Below are 27099 nucleotides of genomic sequence, written 5' to 3'. Positions count from 1 at the left end.
GTAGGACAATGCCATCCAAATATCACATGGACACTTTAAACCCACCCACCCAATACTGACATCTTATTGTTGACACTTTCATGATAACACTTCAGCAGATCTGCTTAATATTTGCACTTTATCAACGTAAACTCCAGAGTTCTTCAGCACTGACTGTTAAAATTCTGATCTTGCCCAATGTGATTTCAGCATTTTTCTAGAACTGAAATCTTGGCTGATAAGAGGGCAAATTTCAGGGGAATAATTAAGAATATTCTCATTGTGGATGTCTGGTTTTAAAACTGACATACAATGGGAATTCATTTGTCATAACTGGAATTAATAATTGGTTTCATAATGCTATTTTTAAAAAAAATATATTGGAAAAAATATATGTTTAACTTAAACTCACAGATTTGGTCTGTGGCACTATGAGAGACAGTAAGCATTCACAAACATAGCCAAAAATGAAATGCTGCTCCATTAAAGCAGTGAAATCAGACTATTTCACAACTGTAAATTTAAGTCTGGCTTTCTAAGGAATTTCAAACCTGGAAGTAAATTACCGAGTTAAAAAGATGACAACTGATGTATAACACTGCAAAATTGTTAAGTAGTTTGCATACATTACTGAGTTACAGAGATGACAGATTATGTTATTCCAGCCTGGATTTTCCACTATTTGCATTAAAAACAGATGCCATGACGTGTTCTCCGTCTCTCTCTCTCTGCACAGAACACATCATGCAGTCACCTTCTTACATGCACACCACTGTAGGCCATGCAGTTTATAGGAAAAAGACCAAGACAGACCTGTATTTGTTTGCAATGCGCTTCCACCATCTGGGAAAGAGGACCAAATTATTAATCACCTTGGACCATTGGACATTTGTAATCTGTGACGAGGAAAGACTTCCAGCTGAGCCTAAATCTGAAGAAAGTATTCATCGAAATTTGTACAGCATATGTCAAATTAGACGTGCATTCAAGTAAAAAAATGGCTCTGAGCACTATGGGACTTAACATCTGAGGTTATTAGTCCCCTAGAACTTAGAACTACTTAAAATTAACGTCCTTAGGACGGCACACACATCCATGCCCGAGGCAGGATTCGAACCTGTGACCGTAGCTGTCACGCGGTTCCGGACTGAAGTGCCTAGAACCACTCTGCCACCATTCACGTAAAAAAAGAAGATGCAACAAAAAAGGAAGAAGAGGAAGGCTCCATATATGGCCACTCTCAGCCAAGATCACGAATTGCTTGGAAAATGTGACATCAAAAATCACCTTCCAATCATCACTGAAGACAAAAAACATTCTTTGTTTTGTGAAGGATCCACTGAAACTTCACACACCACAGATATACAGCACCTCATGTGAATGTGGTTGCCAGTACACTGGACAAACACAGTGTTATATCTTGAAACAATGCTAGGCACAAATTAGGTGTGTACGTCTGGGAGAAGAGAGAAACCACCAGTGACAAAGTACAGTCTAAATGAGGAACATACGTTTTATTTTGTGTCCACCAAGTGGTTGCGCACAGTCAAAGGCTATTGAGAAAGCGTGATAAAGGAATTTATTGAAATACAGATCCACGAGAATCTTGTCAAGAGGCACGAAGCTTATTGACGAAGTTCGGTGAGTTATTGCATGTTAGCAGCTATACGCTGACAGCACAGCCAGCACTGAACAACAAGCAAAGTGCATAAAGAAAGAACAGAAAAAGACCTGAATGCAACTTCTGCCCTAACTCGACACTACTCCACCCCATCCCACTGTTCTTGCCACCACCAACCATCTGTGCCTGCTTGCTGCCCAAGTCCTTGGCCCTTGGAGTGGTAGATGCACCTCATTCATAACTATAGGGACATTCACAGTATTTTGACACTTTGAGATGATGATGACGAGTGACCCTCAAAATGTCTAATACCTCATTTTCATTGTCAGTGCCAAGTGTCATCATCGTCATCCAACTGCTAACCATAGATATTATAGATAGAGTGACATATAAGGTCACTAAAGTTGTCTAGTTTTAGAAGTCAATATCAATCTGAATTAACTTAAAACTAAATACAAAAATATCATCTACCGACAATGCAGAAAACATGAGAACTGAATACTTTTAGTCTATACCCAACAGCTGCCAAAATAGCTGCTCTGTTCAGTTCAGAATATGAGTGATGTATATTCCAAACAAGGTTTGGGTTTAATTATTTTGTGGCACTTTTAATTTTCCTGTACGCTTTTTTCCTGGAGCTAAGTCTTTCTTTTTTCCCTAGAACATTTATAACAGTTTCTCTTCAACTGTTGCATTCCATTTTTGAAATAAACATCAAATGACAGCATCTTATTTGCATATTAACTGTTGGCAAAAATCACAGAAATTTTGCTATTATTGTTATATTAGGTTAACCAGATTCAATAATTTTGCATCATTCTTGTCTCTCTCATGGCATTTTTCTTTTGATACATTAATTTTGTTTAAAAATTATTTTTGTTTTTCTGGCAGAACTAGCTCTAGAATATTGATCAATTATAAAAATTTGATGAACCACTTTTATTTCCTCTTCTCCTCCTCCTTTTATATCAAGGTGGCTTATCTGTTATTCTCTGTAATGTATTACAGCCCTTAATTTCTTCTTAAAGACAATGTACAAAATGGAAAAGGCAAGTGAATTAGTGATAGGAGTGAGGAATCATTGACGCTATTCTTCTGCTGCATTGTATCTAAGATTCCAATTCTGATCTACTAGCATGTATTCAGAATCCTGTTGCCTCTAACAGGACTTCCCTCACATTCTATTTCAAAACAGTTTTCTATTTGTTAATATGGGTAACCTTTACTTTATATGTTTGGATTTTCTCCAAAGAGGTGCAACACCATATGATGGAAAAAGGAGTGGTGTACACATTGCATGCTCATTTTTCAGATGTGATGAAGGGCATGAAAGAACATCACAAGAAAGGAATGTTCCTCTGAGTTTCTATAGTACTCTTGCATTGTCTTCAGTGCAGCAAACCCATTTGCAGAAAATTCATATCTCCAGCAAACAAAAATGTTGACCTAATATGCTTATCTTGAGTGTAAACGCATGTATTTATCAAAAAATGGTTCAAATGACTATGAGCACTATGGGACTCAACATCTGAGGTCATCAGTCCCCTAGAACTTAGGACTACTTAAACCTAACTGACCTAAGGACATCACACACATCCATGCCCGAGGCAGGATTCGAACCTGGGACCGTAGTGGTCGCGCAGTTCCAGACTGTAGCAGCTAGAACCGCTCAGCCACACTGGCCGGCGTGTATTTCTACCATGATCAGAAAGGGGAAATACAATACCCTATCTGCAAAAATTGTACTGATGCACAAAGTTTAACATAATAGAAACACTGCAAAAAAAACTGGGAGAGATAGAGAGAGGGAGGGAGGGAGGGAGAGATGTGAATTAAATCATACAAGTAAAGAAGGAAGGAAGGAAAGTAGTTTAGGGTTTAACTTCCCATCAACAGCAAGGTCATCAGCTAAGGAGCACAAACTTCGATTGTTGTGTTACGAATGGGGAAGGAAATCAGTCATGCCCTTCCAAAGGAACCATCTCAGTATCTGCTTGGAGCAATTTAGGGAAGCCATAGAAAACCTAATTCTGGATGGCTGGAGGCAGATTTGAACCGTCGTCCTCCCAAATGTGAGTCGAGTATGCTAACCACTTCTTCACCTTGCTTGGTTTAAATCACAGACCTTTTAACACAATTCACAAGTATTTTGACAGTAAACTTTGTGGTTACACATTTCTTTGGTTTTGAATTTTTGAAAAAGGCCTTCATTGAGCACTATTTATTGTTGGCTGGAGGAATTTCCTATTGATATGAAGAATATGAAAATCAAATGACAAATGGTTACTCACAGGCTGTGTTACACCAATTGCAAATTTGGAAATATTTCATTGCAGAGGGTGAGCAATCTATGCTTCATCTCTTAACAAAAAGTAGGTCACATTTAACATGGTAACCTGCCTGAATTATTTCCTTTTTTCTGTGATGAAGAAAGAAGCTGTGGACCTGACTACTGTCTTATTTATTTTTGGACACTTCTATTTCTTATACTGTAAATTGCACCTCCTGATGGTAAGTATTGATCAATGCATATGTCTTCTTGTAAGTTTAATAAACCTCTATACGCAATTTTCCTTTTTAGACAAATCACCAAAGAGAGGAAAAAAAAAAAAAATGATTTGAGGGGGCAAATAACGATGATTCTGCAATGGCAGGTTGAAAAAGCTTAAGAAGCTTTTAAGCTTGGAGGAAAAATTAAGAAATTAAAAAAATGGAGGCTATTCATAGTTGTCACTTCACTGTACAATGGGAAATATTTTCAGTATTGGTTTGTATTCAAACTGATATGGATGTTATAGTGTACTGAGGAATTAATTTCATTACAACTTGTGATTCGAATCACTCGCAGTTACAAAACTTTCTCAGGCCTATTGACAGTGAATGATGTAATACGTGTTAAGCACGTTCTGGTAAATTGTTCAAACTTACTGGCATATGCAAGAGCACATGAAAGTGTGTTGGAAAGGAGTTTGGGTAACAGAGAAAAAGGAAAGAAGTCTTACAACTCATTTAAGTTCAGATTACTACAAATGGCGACAAAATTTACATCAATAAATCTACAGTATTTAAAGCATTTGAATGAAAGTAACTAAAATTTAACTTTTTTCTAAGCTCATTCTTAATTGATGTTGACACCACTCTGGTTTATAAGCACAACCTGCTATGTAATAAGAACTTTGCTTTAAATAGGCAACTGAAATGAGGGAATTTTATGTAGCTTTGGATTCTGACATGTGCCCTAATTTCACTGAAAGTATATAAATAGTCGGCACCACATATATTCATGAACCACTTTTCTCAAAGCTTTATGTTAATGAACGTAGAAACATAAAAATTATGAGAATTTGTACACAGCTGAGACACATGTATCTATAATACCAAATGACATATGGACATTATGCTGGGTAATTAAAAGTATTAAACCTTCAAAACATGTATTTTATGTTAAATTGGATTTTCTTTCAATGAAATATCAAGGTATATTTAATAACAATGAGTACATATGTACATATATTGTGTAGCATTAGATGCTGGTGGCAATATGAGTTTTGTAGTACTGTAGTTGTGAGCAGTGGACAAGACTTCATTGGTAATCAGACGTTTCACACAACCAAGTTGCATGGGAAATTGCACACACATTCTCAGACCATCATATGCAAACACCCTTGAAATGTGAGGAATAGGACTTTGTTGTGTTAAACCTGTTTATTTTTTGTAGCTACACATAAAATAGTCACTTTGATTATGAATCTAAGGCGACATCACTGCAGTTGCATCACACAAATGAATCATTGCAAACACACACAAGTTCTGATTACCTAATAACCAATTCAATAATAATTGATTGGTTTGATCCCTGGTGTGTGAATGGGGAACTACACCTCATCAATGAAGGTATGTGGCACCATTATTCACTGAACTGACAGGGGTATTAGAAAGTGTGGAGGAAATGGGCAAGGAAGGCAACATAATTGTTTACCTTCTATTATAGTCTTACAAACTTACTGATACAAACTGAAACTTTAAAAAAGACATCTTGTGTGCAGCTACTAACAAAAGCGCTAGACCACGTTTTCTGACAGGTGTGTGTTGATTACCACTACACAATCCTCCCATACCACAAAAACATGGAATCTCATTAATTAGGCCTCCTGGAGAGAGGAACAGTACCATTGTACACACAACTGTCATTAGCAATCATCCAACAGACACTAGCACCAAAACATTCCATATGGAATCAACCACATTGCAAACAGCAGAAATCCCACATGACTGTATAAGTATGCAACAATCAGATAAATACCATGAAGACAAGATGAAACTGATCATATCGTGCATAGAAACATATAAGACCTAATCTGATCTAGTTTTGAACCAGACATAAAAAAATTAGAGCACTGTGGTAATAACTCGTTACTTCATTAAACATCATTTTTAGCATATAGATATTGGCATTAAATTATCTCAATTAATAATAATGACATTTTAATTTAAATGAAGAATGTAAATAAAGAGTTAATAGTACATATAAGTGTGGCTTTTATCAGTGGACCTTTTACCTGACTGCATTCCCATTCCATAATCTGCCCTAACTATCAAACATCTAACATAACATTTCTCGAGTAACTGCCTAATTTCACGTGCTTGGCATTTGTGCAAAATTTGACAACAGTTGTAAGTTCAAATACATGCCGGTGGTAGCAGTATTGAACCTGACCTCCCAGAGACTTGAATGAAAGAACAGGGGAACTTAAACAGATGCATCAAAAGAGCTCATAAATAAACTAAGAATATCAGTGGCACCATACAATAAGCTCTTAATGGTGACTAACGTCTCATGACAGAGGATGTATAAGGACATATGATAAAAGGACACCAAAAGTCATAGTACTGAGGTAGGTTTCAGTTTGCCTATTTTCTGCTTTTTCCATAAAATAACAATTAATAATTGATGGTAGACTACCTGTTTTAATATGACTCCATTATCACAGAACTACAAAGCTTTAAGAAGGATGTCAATAAGTAAAATATACCACTTAAACTTACGATTTAACAAAGCTGGAATGCTAACTCTCTATTACATACACGAACACACTTAAAGGAACAATATTACTGACAGTCATACATATGGTAAAGTCATGAAATAAAGTCTTTCGGAATCTAGGGACCGGAAAACATAGCATCTATTTTGGCAAAATTTGCATCTATTTTTGGCAAAATTTGCATCTATTTTTGTCAAAATTCTCATCTATTTTCTTTGTTTGTAAATGATTAGATGAAAAGACTTGAAAGGTTGTCATGCAACAAGAGTGATGACAAACAAATTATTAGTTATTTGAAATTGACTGTTAGAAAATGTACTGATTTGGTTCTTTTTGAGTGGAATGTTTGCTTTTGCAAAAACTTCAACATTATTTTCTTCCAAACTGGCCTGTGTTTGGCTGCATTAGATGGTTCAAATGGCTCTGAGCACTATGGGTCTTAACTCCTGAGGTCATCAGTCCCCTACAACTTAGAATTGCTTAAACCTAACTAACATAAGGACATCACACACATCCATGCCCGAGGCAGGATTCGAACCTGTGACCATAGCGGTCGCGTGGTTCCGGACTGTGGAACCTAGAACCGCTCGGCCACTCCAGCCAGCAGCTGCATTAGAGCTTTCAGAAATGATTGCTCTGTTGAAAAGCAGCAGCATTTTCCTGCTGTTTAAGTGAATGTGTGTCTGATATAAGGTGTTTCTGGACATTATTTGTCCTTCCCACCCAATTTGAGGATTAAAAAATCCACAGACTACTAACTTCGACCTTCTGTGGACATTCATAGCTATATGACCCATGCTTGACCCAATGACACAGACAGAACTGACATGGCACTTATCGTAGAAGCAGACCCGAACATATGGCAACTCAATTTCAAGCTAGGGGAAGAATTTAGATGCCATCAAAAAAAAGTTACAGATTTTTACTTTCTACAATCGCTCTAGCACAGAGGGCGGGCGCTTTAGGTAATAATTGCAGAGGACCACTAGTGTGAACAGATTAGAATTTTGACCGCCACAGGGGAAGGAGTCGTCGGGCCAAACAAACCGCACCTTCATTTCGATGGGTAGCATTCTACAGCAAAACTGACACATTGTCACAGGGGCTGCCGATCTCTTCTGGTGGTGTTGAGGTTGTAATCGAAATCCGTGAAGAACCACGATTAGTCACTTCACACTACCACACAACTGCTTGTTGAAGTTTGTTAACAATGTTGTTCAGGCCTGACCTCTAGCGGTATTCGATGCAACTACAGTTCAAAACATCTGCCACCTAATTTGCCACATTAAAACTGTCTGCAGCGTACTATCTTTTGAGCTTTAACAAACAAACAAATATATGCATTTCTTTCTTATAAAATGCTAGGTCCCATGGCTGAGTACTACGTTGCACTATGTGACATTTATCTTGAACAGACCAGTCTCGACTACATTGGCATGGCATCAAACCACTGAGCACATTGATGCATTCGTACACTATATTTTGCAAGTAGGTTCTTGTATACATTATCTTTCCTAACTGGGGATCACCAGATGATGTACAATGCCAGTAACTGCTTACATTTTCAACATTAAAAAGCAGAAAATAAGCTATTTCAAACTATCTCTAATAAATAACTAATTTGGATATAATTCGCTATGAAACAGCGCCTATTAAGAAATTTCGCATTTTGAGGAATAATTCGCATCTATTTATCGCAAAATGCAAATTTTTCCGGTCTCTAGGAATAACAAATCTAACAACTGTTCTACATTAATCAAAGTTTGAAGGGAAACACACACACACACACACACACACACACACACACACACACACACAAAGTTTTTTTATTGAGCAAACTTTGTTCTTTTTGCACATTTTGAAGTGCATTACAGAACAAAACATTAAACATACAGAAAATAAAGGCAAGTAAAATTTAAATTATAAAGTCATTTAGATCAAATACCATAAAGAATTTATAAATGTATGCACACACACACACACAAATTTTATCATCATTTATGTTAGATGAGAAATATTACAAAAGGAGGCCATTTTCTGGGTATCATAAATATTCAAAAAAACATAAAACATAAGTCTACAACATGTGTACAAGTAATTCATTAAAAAATCATTCTTTTCACAAATAACTAATTAACTGTACAAAAGTAATATTGATATTTCAGAGTAACACAAAATATATCAAATTAATAAAACTGTGGGAGAACAGAGGCAAGCAATGTACTATCCTGCTTCTCCCAATTATATAACGCAGGACTGCTCACTTTAGATGCCTATTGGCATCTAATACTATATTTACTTCTTACAAGCTAACAAACCTAACTAGCTGTATTTTTCTTACACAAACTACTACCACACATCATATTTCCAAGGTTCTCTCATCATCAGTCCATACAAACACAAAATGGTGTAGTCACTCTCAAGTAGTGACTGAAACCATGAGATTCAGGAACTAAATACTATGGAGACTTTCAGCTTCCTTTAGTTTTTCCATTTCTTCTGCTACCAATCAGGCACCATCAAATAATACCACTTTCTCCTGTCATTTGTTACTGAACCAAGTTTATTATTCTATTCATCTATATGTGTCCCAACAACTATTGGAACTGGAATAATGTTTGTTTAAGGAGTAACTTGTTTTACTAATCATTGTCTTATAAATGTGTTGGCATATTTATCATTTGTGGACCCATAATCACTTTTTCATTCTGCAACCGTTTTAGGTGACATGCTGTAAATGATGAGTGGTAAGAAACAACTCTATAAACTTCATCACACTAATTCCCTGAGCTCATCAAAAAATTCCTAGAAGCTATAGGAATGACAACACTGGCAAAATTACTCAGTTGCGTAACCTATAGATGTGTCTGCCAAAGTGCCTCCCAGAATGAACATTGAGATGTCTTCTAAAGTAGTCAAACTGATTGAATGAACGGAAGCAGTACGGACACCGATATGTGCGCTCAGCTAGTGGCCCCTCTTCATATTTTCTGGTCTGAAGAGATGAAACTGATCGTCTGCTACTGCTGTATGAATTGGGAAGTTCATTAAGATGGATACGTCTGTGTTTTCTCAAAACTGATGCTGTGGGAATTACCTTTCCACAATCTTTACAGACATACAGTGGTTTACTAACATTTGGAACATGTGTGAAGACATGTTTTACAAGAGCATACTTCTTGCGAAAACATTTTCCACATGTTGCACACGTTGGCAATTCTTCATCAGTGCTTGGATCTGTGGCATGTGGACTACTATCAGAAAATGATGCTGGAAAGTCACTAGAATCAGCACTATGGCTCCTCTTCCTCTTTATGTGAAGTACTGACACATCATGTTGGAGGTCAGTAATGGAACTGAATCTTGTAATACTGGAATGAACGTCATGAACATCTGCTTCATCACTAAAACCCAGGCCATTTCTCTCATGTTGGAATCTTCTGCTACGAGTGTGACTCCTCAATCTTCTGGTTGCAGTGCGAACGGGTCTGAAGACAACAAATTTATACAATAACACACATCATATGTGAAATATAAATACCTGCAACAAAGAAAGTGTGGTAAAGCATTAAACTGTAATACAAGGAACAATGAAACACTAATTACTAAGCAGAACCACCCATCAGTGCACATACATAGAATTTAGAATTAACCAAGATTTATGAATGGCATAACAAAATATATTAAACCAAGGAAATAAAACCATTAACGGTCCATCATCTTCACAAATAGAATTTCTTCAGTTTTTACCAATAACCCAAACAACTACTTCAATCAATCAGCTTCTTATAAGGCCTTCAGTGCCATGCTAAGGTCATTATTTTGACTAAATTTTCAATTATTTTGTTTAATATTATGTGAGGTGACAGAAAGTTGCCTATCTATCCAGTTGTTGAACAGAAGCAACCCAAGGAATGTAGAAGTACACACAAGCAGAAGGAAAAATGAACAGAAATTAAATCTTGACCTTATCACGATCCTTGCAAGAAGGTTCAAATGGCTCTGAGCACTATGGGACTTAACAGCTGTGGTCATAAGTCCCCTAGAACTAAGGACATCACACACATCCATGCCCGAGGCAGGATTCGAACCTGCGACCGTAGCAGTCGCGCGCCTAGAACCGCAAGACCACCGCGGCCAGCCTTGCAAGAAGGGAAAGGCACATAGGAAATAAGAAACGATAGAAGAGAAATGTACAGTGAAATGAGCAATGAAATGCTGCACCAATTCAATGATTATTATAACAAATGAGTGTATGTGAAGAGCCTCAAGCACCAACTTCATAATAGCTGAAATTTGAATTCAAGAATTTAATAATATTTACAGGAATAAATGAGGGAAGATGCTTATGATATAACACTCTGAACATGAAATTTAACTTCTTCTTACACATAACTGAACTGCATACTGAATAGAGTTTTCCATTAGGAGATGTGAGGGTGAATTCAAACAGAAGTGGTGTAAAGAAGAATTGCCATGGTATTAGAACACTGTTTATCAGGAAGACAAAATTCCTTTAATTCACAAACCAATTTGCAATTAAGAACTGAAACCATATAATATACAACACAGAAAAATTAAAAAGCATGCTATTAAAAAGAGTACAGAGCAAGCACTATGAACATAAAATGTCTATATGTAAAACAAAGGTGCTCTGGATGGACTGTGAGCAGAAAATAGTAAACAGCAGCTACTCTGGAAAAACATTAAAATCTTCCTTCTAACAATTTAGGGAAAAAGATCAGATACAAAAGTTTTAAGAAACACATTACACTAATTCCTCTGTCAGCAGAAAAATTAGTGTGAAATAAGTAGGAAAAAGGTAGTATAGATGTCTCAAATACAAAACAGATAAGACATACAAAATGGCAAAGAAGAAGACATACTGTAGAAGCAATTGTGGTTGTGAAAGATAGATGCCACTTACAGAAGTGTTAAGGCAAACCTTCGGACAAAACAGAAACAACTGTACAGATATCACGAGCTCAGATGGCAAGTTAGTACTAAGCAAAGGAGAAAAACTTGAAAGGTGGGAAGTATGTATGAAAGGACTATGCAAAAGGCACAAACTTGAAGCCAATAATATGGAAAGCAGATGAAGGTGACATGCGAGATAAAATACTATGGAAAAATTTGACTTATCGTTGAAAATTCTATGTTGAAATGAGACAAATGGGGTAAATGACACACACTTAGAACTATTGAGATTTTTGAAAGAACTACCCATGAGAAAACTATTTTACTTGATATGCAAGATACACGAGACAGGTAAGACACCTTCAGACTTCAAGGAGGATATAATAGCCAGTGGAAAAATGCTCCTATCAGAGCACATGAAAAACATGAAAGGCAAATATGCTCCTTTTTAAAAGCCTATGACTGAAAAATGGGTACCAGATACCTCATTCTACCTTCCTCAGCACCTTAAAAGTTTGGAATCCAAAAAAATTCACACGTTTTATGCTGAGAAAGAGAGGGAGAGGAGACAGTAGTGGAAAAGAGACCTTCCTCAACATCTTTAAAAATTTCCCCAAAACTTTCGGCATGAAAACATACATTCTTTTTAACATTCAACTCACCTTACTCCCACAAACTCCCCTAACTGTAACTTGCTCACATCCACTAGTCAATCAATCGTAAGTCACTCATACTCATCAACTCCCACTTGCCCATTCTCACCCATTCATTCAGCCCAACTCATTGTCATTATTTCTCTGTGCCCATTGGCAATGTTTCTTTCACTCTTTTCCTAGTACTGTTCTGTCACTGTGTTCCACTGCCACTGCGTCCCTCTATTCCTCTCATGTTGCCACTGTCTCCTTTGCTCTTTCTACACCACAACCACTGTCTACTATCATCCAGTATTTATTACTTTTCCATCTATTTCCCACTGCCACTCTCTCTCTCTCTCTCTCTCTCTCTCTCTCTCTCTCTCTCTCTCTCTCTCTCTCTCTGTGTGTGTGTGTGTGTGTGTGTGTGTGTGTGTGTGTGTGTGTGTGTGTGTATATAAAAACATTTGGCATGCCAAAATTTTTAAATGTGCTGAGGGAGGTAGAATGAGGCAGCTGGTACCCATTTTTCAATGTCTTTCAAACAGGAGCATATTCACTTGTTTTTGTGCTCTGATAGGAGCAATTTTCCGCTGGTTTCCTTCTTTTTCCTGCTACACCAGGGCATGTCACCCATATGTAAAGAACTTTGTGTGTCAGTAAAATTTTCACAGTTTGCTGATGTCAAATTGAAATAACACAAATCTAATTTTACACCTCTGACTGGATTTTACCTGCACAAAAATTTTGCATGTGCTTCAGCACTGCAAAGTGGTATTCCCAGAACCCTTTTGATCACAACAACATATTTCTGTGTGATACATTACTTAAGAAACTAAGTTTTCGCCTCACTCACACTGGTTTTTATGTGCATATATTACAGTTACAAGAAGAGTAACTTTGAACCTCTGTAACTCAGAAACAGATATCATGAAAATTATCAAATTTGTTCCAGTTCAGGATCTTAGGAATGTATCGCAAAAATTTCAGCCACTTGCTGTACACAGCCATGTGGAATTTCTGGCTCGGTTCTGGTGCCCAAAAACCACGTTTTTGAGGTGTTTCTCAATAATGGATAAAGATTTTTGAAAATGGGAAAATGGTACTTCTAGATAAATACCAACAGAATATACCATTAAAATTTGAGCAATCTGCTGTGGTCACTTATTTACATATCTGCTGATGACTATGAAAGAATGGAGAAAAATGTTCCCCTGTTGCATTTTATAAGTATTCTGCTAATAATTTGTGGTCTTTGGTTTGCTTTTCCCACAGTATTATGTATGTGATTGTTCAAATGTAAGTTATTTGTAACTGTAATCCACAAGTATTTAGCTGCACTTACAGTCTTTAGATGTGTGTGGTTTATCAGGTAACTCAAATTTAGCAGATCCATTTTAGTACACATGTGAGTGACATCACACTTTTCATTATTTAAAGTCAACTGCCACTTTTTTAACCATACAGATATCTTTTCAATGATTTTGTAACTGGTTTTAATCATCAGATGACTTTACAAGATGGTAAATTATAGCATAATCTGCAAACAATCTAAAAGGGCCACTCAGACTGTCTCTTAAATTATGTAGATCAGGAACAACAGAGGGCCTATAACACTTCTTTGGGGAATGCCGCATATTACTTCTGTTTTACTCGACATCTTTCCATCAGTTATTATGAAGTGTAATGTTTCTCACAGGAAATCACAAATTCAGCCACACAACTGAGACTATACTCCATAGGCATACAATTTGATTAGAAGTCACTTGGGAGGAAAGATGTCAAAAGCCTTCTGTAAACCTAAAAATATGGAAGCAATCTGACATCTCCACTTGTTACTTTGTGAGAATAAAGAGCTTGTTGCTTTTCACAAGAATGATATTTTCTCAATGATTTGGCTATTTGTCTATAATCCATTTTCTTTGAGGTAATTCATAATGTTCGAACACAGTTATGTTCCAAAATTCTACTGAAAATTGCCGTTAGTGATATGGGTCAGTTAATTCAGCAGATCACTCCTATTTCAGAAAAATGTGTTAGTACCTCTGCTTTAGTGGCACTGTCACCATCAGTAACATCACCACTGTTACAGTGCAGTGAAGGTATTAACTGCATCTTGCCATTGGTTCACTTTACATACAAGCAGAACCTCTCTGGGTTTTCTACGAGATTTCAAGACAGAGTTTCATTGTGGAAAGTATTAAAAGCATCTCGCACTGAAGTTCATGCTAAATTCTGAACTTCTGTAATACTTCGCCATTCTTGGGGATTTTGTATTCTTTTAAATTTGGCATTTCTTTGTTGGTTCTGCAACAGTGTTCTGACCTGTTTTGGGTACCATGGGGGATCAGTACCATCTCTTATTAATTTATTTGGTGTGTATCTCACCAGTGATACCATTTCTCTGGATTCACACCACATCTGGTCTATGCTTACATAGTCAGAATGAAAGACCAGAGAGTGTCTGTCGGAAGGCAACAAGCAAACTTTTATTTGCTTAAAAAAAAAAAGAAAGAAAGAAAGGTGCATTTGGGTGTTACAATATTCGGTCTCGCTGCAACAACTTTGTGGTCACGAAACCCTGTATCTGTCATGACGCTCCCTATTTGCTTAAGATTATTTGTTGCCAAGAGGTCAAGTATGTTTTCACAACTATTTACACTTTGAGTGAGCTCCTGAACTACTGCTGAAAACAATTTTCACAGAAAGTATTCAGTACTATTTTGGATGACATTTTATACCTACCACAGTCTTTAAACATGTACAAGAGTTGCCCAGGAAGTAATGCACAATTCCCCCCCCCCCTCCCTCCCTCCCTCCCACCCTCAGCCGAAAACAATGTTACGAATGTGAAACGTTACGTGTGTATTATTTGAAGTCTCCTGAGTGAGCACACCACATTTCTGTCACTTCTGACAGATAGCGTAGCTGCAGGATAGTTTCAAAATGGCGTCTGTAGGTGATGTGCATTACAAGCAATGTGCTGTCATTAAATTTTTCACTGCAGAGAAAGAAATTGTGAGGGCTACTCACAAATGCTTGTCAAACTCTATGGAGCATCTGCTGTTGACAGATGTACAGTTAGTCGCTGGGTATGCAGGGTGAGATCATCAGAAGGTGGTTCTGCAGAGCTCCACAATTTGCAGCAGTCGGGGAGACCATCCACGCCTGTCACACCTGACACGTTGCAGCGAGCTGATATCATTCACCAATAAAGAATGACATTCATGGGAGACATTTTGAGAATGATGAGGTGATTCACACAGTGTAGCACTGGCTCCATCACCAGGACAAGGATTGGTACCAACAGGGCATACACGCCCTTGTTTCGTGCTGAAGGAAGGCCATACAACGGGATGGAGATTATGTGGAAAAATAGTGTGTGTACATAAAACACCATTCTTTTGAGTGCGTAATGCTCATCATGTTCAATAAAGAATTGTTGAGGAAAAAAATTTGTTGCATTACTTTCTGGGCACCCCTCGTATTTCGAGTGCAGTACCTATTTGAAATGAGACACTTGTTTTCTCTGAACTGTTCAGCAACTGTATCAAGTGCGTCAGGTGGGCAATGACTAACTTATTCTGGGTGTAAAGTATAACCTCTACCCATACTAACTCACAGGAACCATCTACCTCAATTTCACTACAACATAAACCACTTCCCACAGCAATAAATACTCCAGCGCCAACTGCATTTCATCCATCTTTTCTGAAAAAGGTTAGGTCTTTTGTAAAAATTTCGGCTGAACTTATTTCCGGCTTTAGTCAGCTTTCCATACCTATAACAAAGTGAGATACAGTGCCTTCTATTAGTGCTTGGAGCTCTCGTTTTTCCCAAACACAGCTACGACAAACAACAACTGCAACACCGATTGTTGCTAGGTCTACCTTCGTCCCAGGTTTGCCCTGCACCCTTTTAGACTGGCACCCTTTCTGTAGATTCTCAAGACCCTGTCCCCCATTCAACTCCCACTAACTGTGTAGCAGCTTTCTGTGTGCAATGGACCCTTGACCTATTAAGCAGAATGTGAAAACCCACCACTTTACGGCATGTGTCGAGGAATCTGCAGCCTAGACAGTCGCACAACCATCTGACCCTCTGATTCGGACCCTCCACTCAGCTCTGTACCAAAGGATCACAGTCGGTTCTGTTGATGATGCTACTGATAGTGAACTCTGCCTTCATGTTGCAAGCAATCTTTACAACATCAGGTAGCTGCCTGAAACCAGAGAGAATCTCTCCAGTTCAAAGTGACACACACCATTAGTATCAACATAAGCCGCCACCTGCATATGGCGTGAGTGACTGCATCTGGCTGAGGGACTTTGTCAGCCACAGACTGCACCCAAAACCTGCTTGTCAGACAAACCACAGTGGCCCTCTGATTGCCCCCCTCTCCTCCCCCCCCCAACCCCCCTCCACCCTGGAAAGTCTTTCACTACCTGCCACACCTTGGGACGACCTCCCACTCAACCACACAAGATGGGACAACCTCAGTGTAGGCAGCACCTGGAGCGGCCACAGTAGTCGACCAATTGGAAGACACTCGGGATGTGCTGGATGTTCCTCAGATTCCCACTTCTGTTGCCCCCATTGTGATGCCCACTGGTAATACCCTCAAGCTCCTCAAGTCAACCGAAGTCAATGCGTCTTGGAGCTGTGAGCAAAGGGTTACCAACTCAGTTCTCATCTGAACACAGAAATCACAGTTCCTATCTGTACTAAAGGAATGGCCTGACAAATACACAAACATGCACAAAATATAGGAGCTTAAGCTAAAGAGCACAGGTGAAATTTAAAATAAGCCACTTTTTATGAGAAGTTATACCAATTCCCATTACTCTGATGTACTGCTACAGTAACGGAAGCTACCACTCTGTTGCCTCTCTTTTTGAGCCTAGTATCACTTATGCTAATAACCACGTGGCTTATCTTTTAATATGACAAGGAACACTGTGCTGTCTTAAGGGAAGTGATTAAAATTAAAAAAAAACTGTATAATGTCTGAAGTTAATAATTCAGATAATAAAATTAAATCTGTATGGGCAATAGTTAAGAGAGAAATCAGGAAATCAATTAAGGAGTGTGGGGACTTTGATATTTAAAACAAAAAAACAAAAAGAAACGCTGAATCACAGTTACTCTACACTCTTGCAAAGAAATTAAGAATGTAATCAACTTCCCCCCATGAACCATGGACCTTGCCGTTGGTGGGCAGGCTTGCATGCCTCAGCGATACAGATAGCCGTACCGTAGGTGCAACCACAACGGAGGGGTATCTGTTGAGAGGCCAGACAAACATGTGGTTCCTGAAGAGGGGCAGCAGCCTTTTCAGTAGTTGCAGGGGCAACAGTCTGGATGATTGACTGATCTGGCCTTGTAACACTAACCAAAACGGCCTTGCTGTGCTGGTACTGCGAACGGTTGAAAGCAAGGGGAAACTACAGCCATAATTTTTCCCGAGGGCATGCAGCTTTACTGTATGGTTAATGATGATGATGTCCTCTTGGGTACAATATTCCGGAGGTAAAATAGTGCCCCATTCGGATCTCCGGGCAGGGACTACTCAAGAGGACGTCGTTATCAGGAGAAAGAAAACTGGCGTTCTACGGATTGGAGTGTGGAATGTCAGGTCCCTTAATCGGGCAGGTAGGTTCATCATCATCATCATCATCATCATCATCATCATCATTTAAGACTGATTATGCCTTTCAGCGTTCAGTCTGGAGCATAGCCCCCCTTATGCAGTTCCTCCATGATCCCCTATTCAGTGCTAACATTGGTGCCTCTTCTGATGTTAAACCTATTACTTCAAAATCATTCTTAACCGAATCCAGGTACCTTCTCCTCGGTCTGCCCCGACTCCTCCTACCCTCTACTGCTGAATCCATGAGTCTCTTGGGTAACCTTGCTTCTCCCATGCGTGTAACATGACCCCACCATCTAAGCCTGTTTGCCCTGACTGCTACATCTATAGAGTTCATTCCCAGTTTTTCTTTGATTTCCTCATTGTGGACACCCTCCTGCCATTGTTCCCATCTACTAGTACCTGCAATCATCCTAGCTACTTTCATATCCGTAACCTCAACCTTGTTGATAAGGTAACCTGAATCCACCCAGCTTTCGCTCCCATACAACAAAGTTGGTCGAAAGATTGAACGGTGCACAGATAACTTAGTCTCGGTACTGACTTCCTTCTTGCAGAAGAGAGTAGATTGTAGCTGAGCGCTCACTGCATTAGCTTTGCTACACCTCGCTTTCAGTTCTTTCACTATGTTGCCATCCTGTGAGAATATGCATCCTAAGTACTTGAAACCGTCCACCTGTTCTAACTTTGTTCCTCCTATTTGGCACTCAATCCGTTTGTATTTCTTTCCCACTGACATTACTTTCGTTTTGGCGATGCTAATCTTCATACCACAGTCCTTACATTTCTGATCTAGCTCTGAAATATTACTTTGCAAACTTTCAATCGAATCTGCCATCACAACTAAGTCATCTGCATATGCAAGACTGCTTATTTTGTGTTCACATATCTTAATCTCACCCAGCCAGTCTATTGTTTTCAACATATGATCCATAAATAATATGAACAACAGTGGAGACAGGTTGCAGCCTTGTCTTACCCCTGAAACTACTCTGAACCATGAACTCAATTTACTGTCAACTCTAACTGCTGCCTGACTATCCATGTAAAGACCTTTAAGACCTTAGGTTAGAAAATTAAAAAGGGAAATGGACGATTTAAAGTTAGATATAGTGGGAATTAGTGAAGTTCAGTGGCAGGAGGAACAAGACTTTTGGTCAGGCGAATACAGGGTTATAAATACAAAGTCAAATAGAGGTAATGCAGGAGTAGGTTTAATAATGAATAAAAAAAATAGGAATGCGGGTAAGCTACTACAAACAGCATAGTTAACGCATTATTGTGGCCAAGATAGACACGAAGCCCACGCCTACTACAGTAGTACAAGTTTATAAGCCAACTAGCTCTGCAGATGACGAAGAAATTGAAGAAATGTATGATGAAATAAAAGAAATTATTCAGATAGTGAAGGGAGACGAAAATTTAATAGTCATGGGCGACTGGAATTCAGTAGTAGGAAAAGGGAGAGAAGGAAACGTAGTAGGTGAATATGGATTGGGGGGTAAGAAATGAAAGAGGAAGCCGCCTAGTAGAATTTTGTGCAGAGCGTAACTTAGATTTAGGAACCAGGTTTTAAATTGTAAGACATTTCCAGGGGCAGATGTGGACTCTGACCACAATCTACCGGTTATGAACTGAACGCAGTTCTAAGCAAAGAAGGGAAAGCAGAAAGGTGGAAGGAGTATATAGGGGGTCTATACACGGGCGATGTACTTGAGGACAATATTATGGAAATGGAAGAGGATGTAGATGAAAATGAAATGGGAGATATGATACTGTGTGAAGAGTTCGACAGAGCACTGAAAGACCTGAGTCGAAACAAGGCCCCCGGAGTAGACAACATTCCATTAGAACTGCTGACGGCCTTGGGTGAGCCAGTCCTGACAAGACTCTACCATCTGGTGAGTAAGATGTACAAGACAGGCGAAATACCCTCAGACTTCAAGAAGAATATAATAATTCCAATCCCAAAGAAAGCAGGTGTTGACAGATGTGAAAATTACCTAACTATCAGTTTAATAAGTCATGGCTGCAAAATACTAACGCGAATTCCTTACAGACGAATGGAAAAACTAGTAGAAGCCGACCTTGGGGAAGATCAGTTTGGATTCCGTAAAAATATTGGAACACGTGAGGCAATACTGATCCTACGGCTTATCTTAGAAGCTAGATTAAGGAAAGGCAAACCTACGTTTCTAGCATTTGTAGACTTAGAGAAAGTTTTTGACAATGTTGACTGGAATACTCTCTTTCAAATTCTGAAGGTGGCAGGGGTAAAATACAGGGAGCGAAAGGCTATTTACAATTTGTACAGAAACCAGATGGCAGTTATAAGAGTCGAGGGGTATGAAAGGGAAGCAGTGGTTGGGAAGGGAATGAGACAGGGTTGTAGTCCATCCCCGATGTTATTCAATCTGTATATTGAGCAAGCAATAAAGGAAACAAAAGAAAAGTTCGGAGTAGGTATTAAAATCCATGGAGAAGAAATAAAAACTTTGAGGTTCGCCGATGACATTGTAATTCTGCCAGAGAAAGCAAAGGACTTGGAAGAGCAGTTGAACGGAATGGACAGTGTCTTGAAAGGAGGATATAAGATGAACATCAACAAAAGCAAAACGAGGATAATGGAATGTAGTCGAATAAAGTCGGGTGATGCTGAGAGAATTAGATTAGGAAATGAGACACTTAAAGTAGTAAGTGAGTTTTGCTACTTGGGGAGCAAAATAACTGATGATTGTCGAAGTAGAGAGGATATAAAATGTAGACTGGCAATGGCAAGGAAAGCGTTTCTGAAGAAGAGGAATTTGTTAACATCGAGTATAGATTTAAGTGCCAGGAAGTCATTTCTGAAAGTATTTTTATGGAGTGTAGCCACGTATGGAAGTGAAATGTGGACGATAAATAGTTTAGACAAAAAGAGAATAGAAGCTTTTGAAATGTGGTGCTACAGAAGAATGCTGAAAATTAGATGGTTAGATCACATAACTAATGAGGAGGTATTGAATAGAATTGGGGAGAAGAGGAGCTTGTGGCACAACTTGGCTAGAAGAAGGGATCGGTTGGTAGGACATGTTCTGAGACATCGAGGGATCACCAATTTAGTATTGGAGGGCAGCGTGGAGGGTAAAAACCGTAGAGGGAGACCAAGAGATGAATACACTAAGCAGATTCAGAAGGATGTAGGTTGCAGTAGGTACTGGGAGATGATGAAGCTTGCACAGGATAGAGTAGCATGGAGAGCTGCATCAAACTAGTCTCAGGACTGAAGACCACAACAACAACATCAACTAAGAACCTATTTTTCAGATATATGCAGTGTATTCTGTCACATATGTAACACATCAGTATCACACAGGATATTTCTAGACAGACTGAAATATGCTATAGTCAGGTTCCTTTACAAGGAAGGTAATAAAAGAGACATTAGTAACTGTCAACCAGTCTCACTACTTACCTTCTCATCTAAGGCACTGGGAAAGATTATGTGTGCAAGAACCATAACATACCTCTTTAAAAATAAGGTAATTAGTCAATCCGCATTTAGATCTCAAAGGGGTCTCTCCATAGAAGACACTACTTCTCATTTCACAAATCAGATAATACCAAACTTAAATGGCAAGTGTTGCATTAAGAAACCCAGGTAAACAATGAAACAGCATCTTCAGAACAGAGAATAATGACTGTAGGTGGGCCCACTCTTGTTCTTGTTATATATAAATGATCAGCCATCATACAGGCAAACAGCAGCATAGTTCTTTTCTCTGCTTATGCAAATATTATAAACAAGTCAATGGAGAGAATTCAACACACAAAGTGATAAATAAAGTAAATTTTCTTGGAAATTAATTACTGGTTCTCTGCAAATGAACTGTCACTGAACTTGGATAAAACAAAAAAGACAATCCTGTATTGCACAATGCCTGACCACACCATTAAAAACAATGCACTATGGTACATAAAAAAAAGGGAATGTTGTAAGTTCTTAGGTGTTTACATTGTTAAAAGCCCGAGCTGAAAATTGCATACTACAAATCATCTTAAATGTCTAAGCTCTCCAATCTTTGGATTAGACATAATATCAGATTTTGGAGATGAAAATGTCAAAAAATTGAATTACTTTTCCTATTTTCATTCACTGATGTTTTAGAGTACCATATTCTGGGTTTTGTCACTGTGGAAAAATGTGTTTGTTGTATGGAACTGTGTAATAAGGATAATATGGGGTGTCTACTCTACACACTCTTCTAGAAAGTTCTTTAAACAGTTGGGAACACTGACACCAACTAACAGTACACTAACTCCATTATGAACTTTGTTGTCTACAAGAATCACAGTTTGAAAACAACAGTAATATACACAAATTCAATACTAGAAGGAGAAATTACTTACACGATCCATCACTCAGCCTTAGTGTGGCACAGATATGAGTGAAATATAAAAATCTCTGACCACTTACCTAGTAATTTAAAGAATGTAATAATATTAGAATTAACATCAAACACAAACTAAAATCAAATCTGGTTGTGTATAGTAAGGGACGTGCTTGTGTTTGAGAGTAAATCATCAACAAGATGCCTAATATTTCACTGAGAAACTTTATTATAATTGTAAAAACTGACTCGTTCCACATCATAGGAAGAACTATGAAGCACACAAATAACTAAAGTAAACTCACAAAACACAATCAACTACCCTTTTTCCACACTCAGTTCGGGCTAGTGTCATGTGACAGCTTAGAAACATAATTCAACAGGCTAGAATAGTTGTCAATGGATAATCTATGTGGTGCTGATTAGCAAATCTAATGAAAAATTGTGAAAAATGAAATAAAATGATCATATGGCATTTCTGGTGGGAGACACCATCTCCAATTGTTCAGCTGCTTAGTGCAAGCCTTTTTACTAGACGCCACTTCGGTTACTTGCGCAGAGATGATGATGATGATGATGATGATGATGAAATGACGACGACAACACGATACCCAGTCAGTCCCTGAGCAGATAAAACTTTCAAGCTGGCTGGCTTCCCCACATGGTAATCAGCCACACTGCCATCTCAGCCACAGAGGTGGATGGCAAACTATGCATCTGTAGAGACTTTAACCTCTACACACACACACACACCAGAAATTTTTTAAATTTTTTGTTAATAATTTCTGTTGTTGGCACACTACAGGCTCACCATTTTAGGTATTCTCAGTGTGCCATGGAGGCTTGTGATAGGTGGATGTGCGCCATGTCTTAACAGTAAGTACCCATTTTACATTGTTAGGGTTTCTGTGCTTTTACACAGCATTTATTTACAATATGCTAATATGATAATTTGCTTTTATTTCAGTATATTTATAACAATGGCTCACTTTATCTGTGGTGAGGATACTTTACAACTGTTAGAAGAAGGTGCTGAGTCAGAATGTGAAGACATACACAGAAATAACCCAGAAAAAGAAGAAGTAAATGACATTAGTGATCATGATTTGATACATAGTGAATACCTTTCAGAGATTGATCAAAGTGAAGGCTCTTCTTCTGCTGAAGAAGAAGAAGATGAAAGCCCAGGGAACCATTTTTATGGTAACAGCAGATATAAATGGAGTAAATCTGCCCCACTTCATCGCATATGACAGGACAATATTGTAAAAGAGCGCGTGGGATTGAAAGGACCTGCTGATTATAAAAATGAAATGTTGCCAGTAGATAGTTGGGAACTATCATTTACCAATGATATGATTGAGACTATAGAGCACCATACCAACACAAAAACTTTAGGATAAATATTTAACTCCATTATTGTGGCTGTATTATGATAAAAACATTGACTGCTATGGGTTACGAGCTTATCTTGAATTACTTCTGTTTACTTCAATACTCTAGTCAAATCATGAAGAAGTTCGATCGCTATGGACAACTGATTTTACTGGTAGAGATAGTAATGGGAATAAACAATTTTTATTCATACATTTCAATGTCACCTTTGATGACATCAGTACACAAGAAGAAAGAAAAATCTACAGATTAACTGGCACTGCTATGAGAAATTTATGAAAAGTTAATTAGAATGGTAGCACGAACTTTTCTTGTTCAAAATATTTAAGTGTTGGTGAAATGTTGGTAGAATTTTGAGGAAGGTGCTCATTCAAAATGTTTATCAAAAGTAACCTGGAAAATATGGTCTGAGAATGCAGCGTATTTGCGATGTGAGAATGCATTGCTTACATAATGCATTTATATGCTCTGGAAAATCGCTTAACCTCTCACAGTACCAACACAGGATGTGCTAAAATTTAGAAAGGCATTTTATGGAACTAACAGAAACTTCACTGGAAGAAGTTGGTTTACATCTTTTGAGTTAGCAGATGAATTATTGAGCCGAATACTAACATATGTGGGTACTGTATGAAAAAAACAAATGGGAAATTTCTCACAAGTTTTTGTCTAATAAAAGACGATCCACTGAAACATCATTAGCAGGGTTGCCCTGCTGTGAGCAAAAATCTTAAGTAGTAACATCAACATCTTTTGTAATGAACTGGTTTTAGATGGAGAAAGCAAGCCAAATGGTAGATGTGTTTCATTAAGACCACTGATATTTTATTTCAATAAAAGGAAACACATTTGGTGACAAAAGATATGTATTTCCTCGGAGTCACAAGACAGATTTAAAATATCTTCACTGTGTTCAGAAATAACTTCAGAAAAAAAGTAGGCCTCTTGAAAAAATGTATAAGATGAGGAAGAATTGTGTAAACCATCACTGTAGGTAACCACCAATAAAATGTTGGTTCTACTATGTTTGTTATTGTCTGTTATTACCCACTGTGTCGTATCTATTATTTTACAGGGATTGTATGAGTTTTCTTCTGAGAAATATATGAGTACATAGCATACACACTGCTAGTGACTGACACAATTTTCGTCTTCTTATCATCCATACTTTCTAACATATAAACTACTTTTGAAGAGTCAAACTGTACTAGAACAAATAAAATATCTATAAAATGCCACACTGTACAACATACTCGTGGCGAGACAGTCCCATTTCCTGAAATCCACTGCCCATGGTCTCTGGCCTGCTGAGGAATACCACAGTCCTGGGTCCATGGATAAACCATGAAAATCCGCTGCATTACACCACACATAAAGAGACCCGGCCTGTGAGCAGATCAGTGAGACTAGATCTGACGGGCAGTGCCTGCACATTAGTAGGAACTGAATGGCTTCAGATCAGCAGGCCCGATCCATTACAGATACCCACAGAAACAGCCTGCGGTTTTGGCCCATCATGGAAATCCACTCGTGTGGCCAACTATTCACGAGCCACAGGCAATGTGTTCATGAAATGAGACAATAGTAATCAATCGATGCAACAGACAACGTTTTCAAATACTCTGAGAATCAATATTAATGAGGATAGGTAGCAACTCAACGTAAAGATGATTGCTCAGCCACAGGCTGGCATGTAGAAAAAACAATCACACTTTCAGAACTAAATTATCAGCCACAGCTTTTGTCAGAAAACATGAACACACACACACATTCACACAATCGCTCAGACACAACTCATGCAGTTGACCACCATCTTCGGCTGCTGCATCTACAGTATCTCAGAATCAGATCCAAACAAACCAATCCTCATGCCTCCCTGCCTCTCATTGGCAGCTACTAGGCTAACAGCAAGAAATGATGACAGCACTGACTGCAAGCAGAGGGGAGTGGTAAGAAGGGGATAAGCAGTAGGAATGAGGGAGTAGGGAAACGGCGCATGTACTCAGCAGCAATCAGCCAGCGACGGTGCATGACATAGCCAGCGACAGTGCATGACACATCAGTAAACAAACAATTTCATCTACTTAGATAAAAATGAGACTTTTCCAGTGTTTTATCAAATTTCTCTGATTTCCTTGACATGTTTGAAATTCCATGATATACCCTGATTTCCAGAATCTGTGGCAATCCTGATTATTTGGATTTATACAAGCCAAGGCATTAGTGCCATTCATTCCAAAGAAGTATAAAAGTGTAGTTTAATCTTCTAAGCATCACAAAGTGTCTGTAAATCCATGATCAAAGAAACCTGAAATTACAGAATTTTATAAGAACACTAAAGGCGGAGCTGATGCCTTAGGTTTGAAATGCTCAAACTACTCTTGTTCGCGTAGAACAAGAGGATGGCTGAATGCAGTCTTTGGTCCTATACTTTTAGGTCAGTTCTAACCTAAATTAAACAAAAATCAGCCATAGAGAATATGTCAAGTCCATTGCAATGAGTCCTGTAAAGCCATATGCTTGCAACAAATTAGAAAATAGCCCAAATTTGGCCAAAGATATATGGGAATTATATGCAAATTAGTTGGCAGAGAAAAAACTTTATCAATGCCTAATGCAGATAAGCCTGGTCATGGTGCTTCTAAAAAAACGGAGGTCAAAAGATAAAAAGAGTTCTCTCATACGTAACAGTTGAAAAAATTTATTTGTAAGCCTCATTCAAAAACAATTATTGATTGTCCTGTGAACCCAAAGGAAATTGATGATTTTGTAGGCACATAATTTCATTTTATGTTCCTATTCTGTTACAAAAAACAAACAAACAGAAAAACAAAGAATTTAATCAGAAGTTAATTTTTGATTTCATTTTTATGCCATTTTATGCTAGCTATAAAAATAAAAAACCAAAAAGACATTATTTTTGTAAATGACTTAAAATTTCTGTTAAGGCTGATTATTATAACCACAATATATGATTTAAATAATAAATATGTTGCCTTTTATTATGTAAATATATAAATATCCAAGTTATTTACAATAATTACTTTACACATACCTAAACTCTCCTGGCGTACTTCTAGAACCCATATGTGACTGTATATTACCAAGATCAGTATGTGTACTTGATAGTGATAATTACTACTAACACAACCTATGACTGACCCAGAACCTACATCTTGGACAGGGTAACTGATGGCCTAAGTTGCTATAGGCCAGCATTTTTCCAAAATTGATCTTGTAGACACTTTTTCGTAACTCCCCTTACATATGGAGTCTGAATGTTTCACGTTTACCAACATCTCAGTTAGTTCTTGTCATTACAAACTCTTCCCTTTGGTGTTACAAGTGCACCAGCAATTTTTCCATTGGTTCCTGTGAACCATCAATCCAAGGAGTTTCGAATTGTGCAAACTATCTGGATGGTATCACAACAACCAAGGAAGAACATTTACAGAATCTACTTCTACTCTCCGAGACACTAAAATCTAATGGA

The 27099-nt window shown here is 38.1% G+C and overlaps 2 protein-coding genes across 3 annotated transcripts in view; one reads left to right on the top strand and one right to left on the bottom strand.

Moving 5' to 3' along the window:
- The window catches only part of LOC126183474 (mucin-5AC-like), a 653654-nt gene that overhangs the window by 267311 nt on the left and 359244 nt on the right, over window positions 1-27099 (top strand). The window lies entirely within an intron of this gene.
- Window positions 6549-27099, bottom strand: part of LOC126183473 (zinc finger protein 135-like) — a 106024-nt gene continuing 85473 nt past the window's right edge. For both annotated transcript variants that reach the window (XM_049925490.1, XM_049925489.1), the window contains one exon: window positions 6549-10130. In XM_049925490.1, the coding sequence (XP_049781447.1) occupies window positions 9485-10130 (646 nt within the window). In that variant the 3' untranslated portion in view covers window positions 6549-9484. The remainder of the gene's footprint in view (window positions 10131-27099) is intronic.

This window comes from Schistocerca cancellata, chromosome 4 (assembly GCF_023864275.1).
Source record: "Schistocerca cancellata isolate TAMUIC-IGC-003103 chromosome 4, iqSchCanc2.1, whole genome shotgun sequence".
Lineage (NCBI taxonomy): Eukaryota > Metazoa > Arthropoda > Insecta > Orthoptera > Acrididae > Schistocerca > Schistocerca cancellata.
Note: the sequence above shows the minus strand (reverse complement) of the source record. Positions and strands in the feature narration are given on the sequence as shown.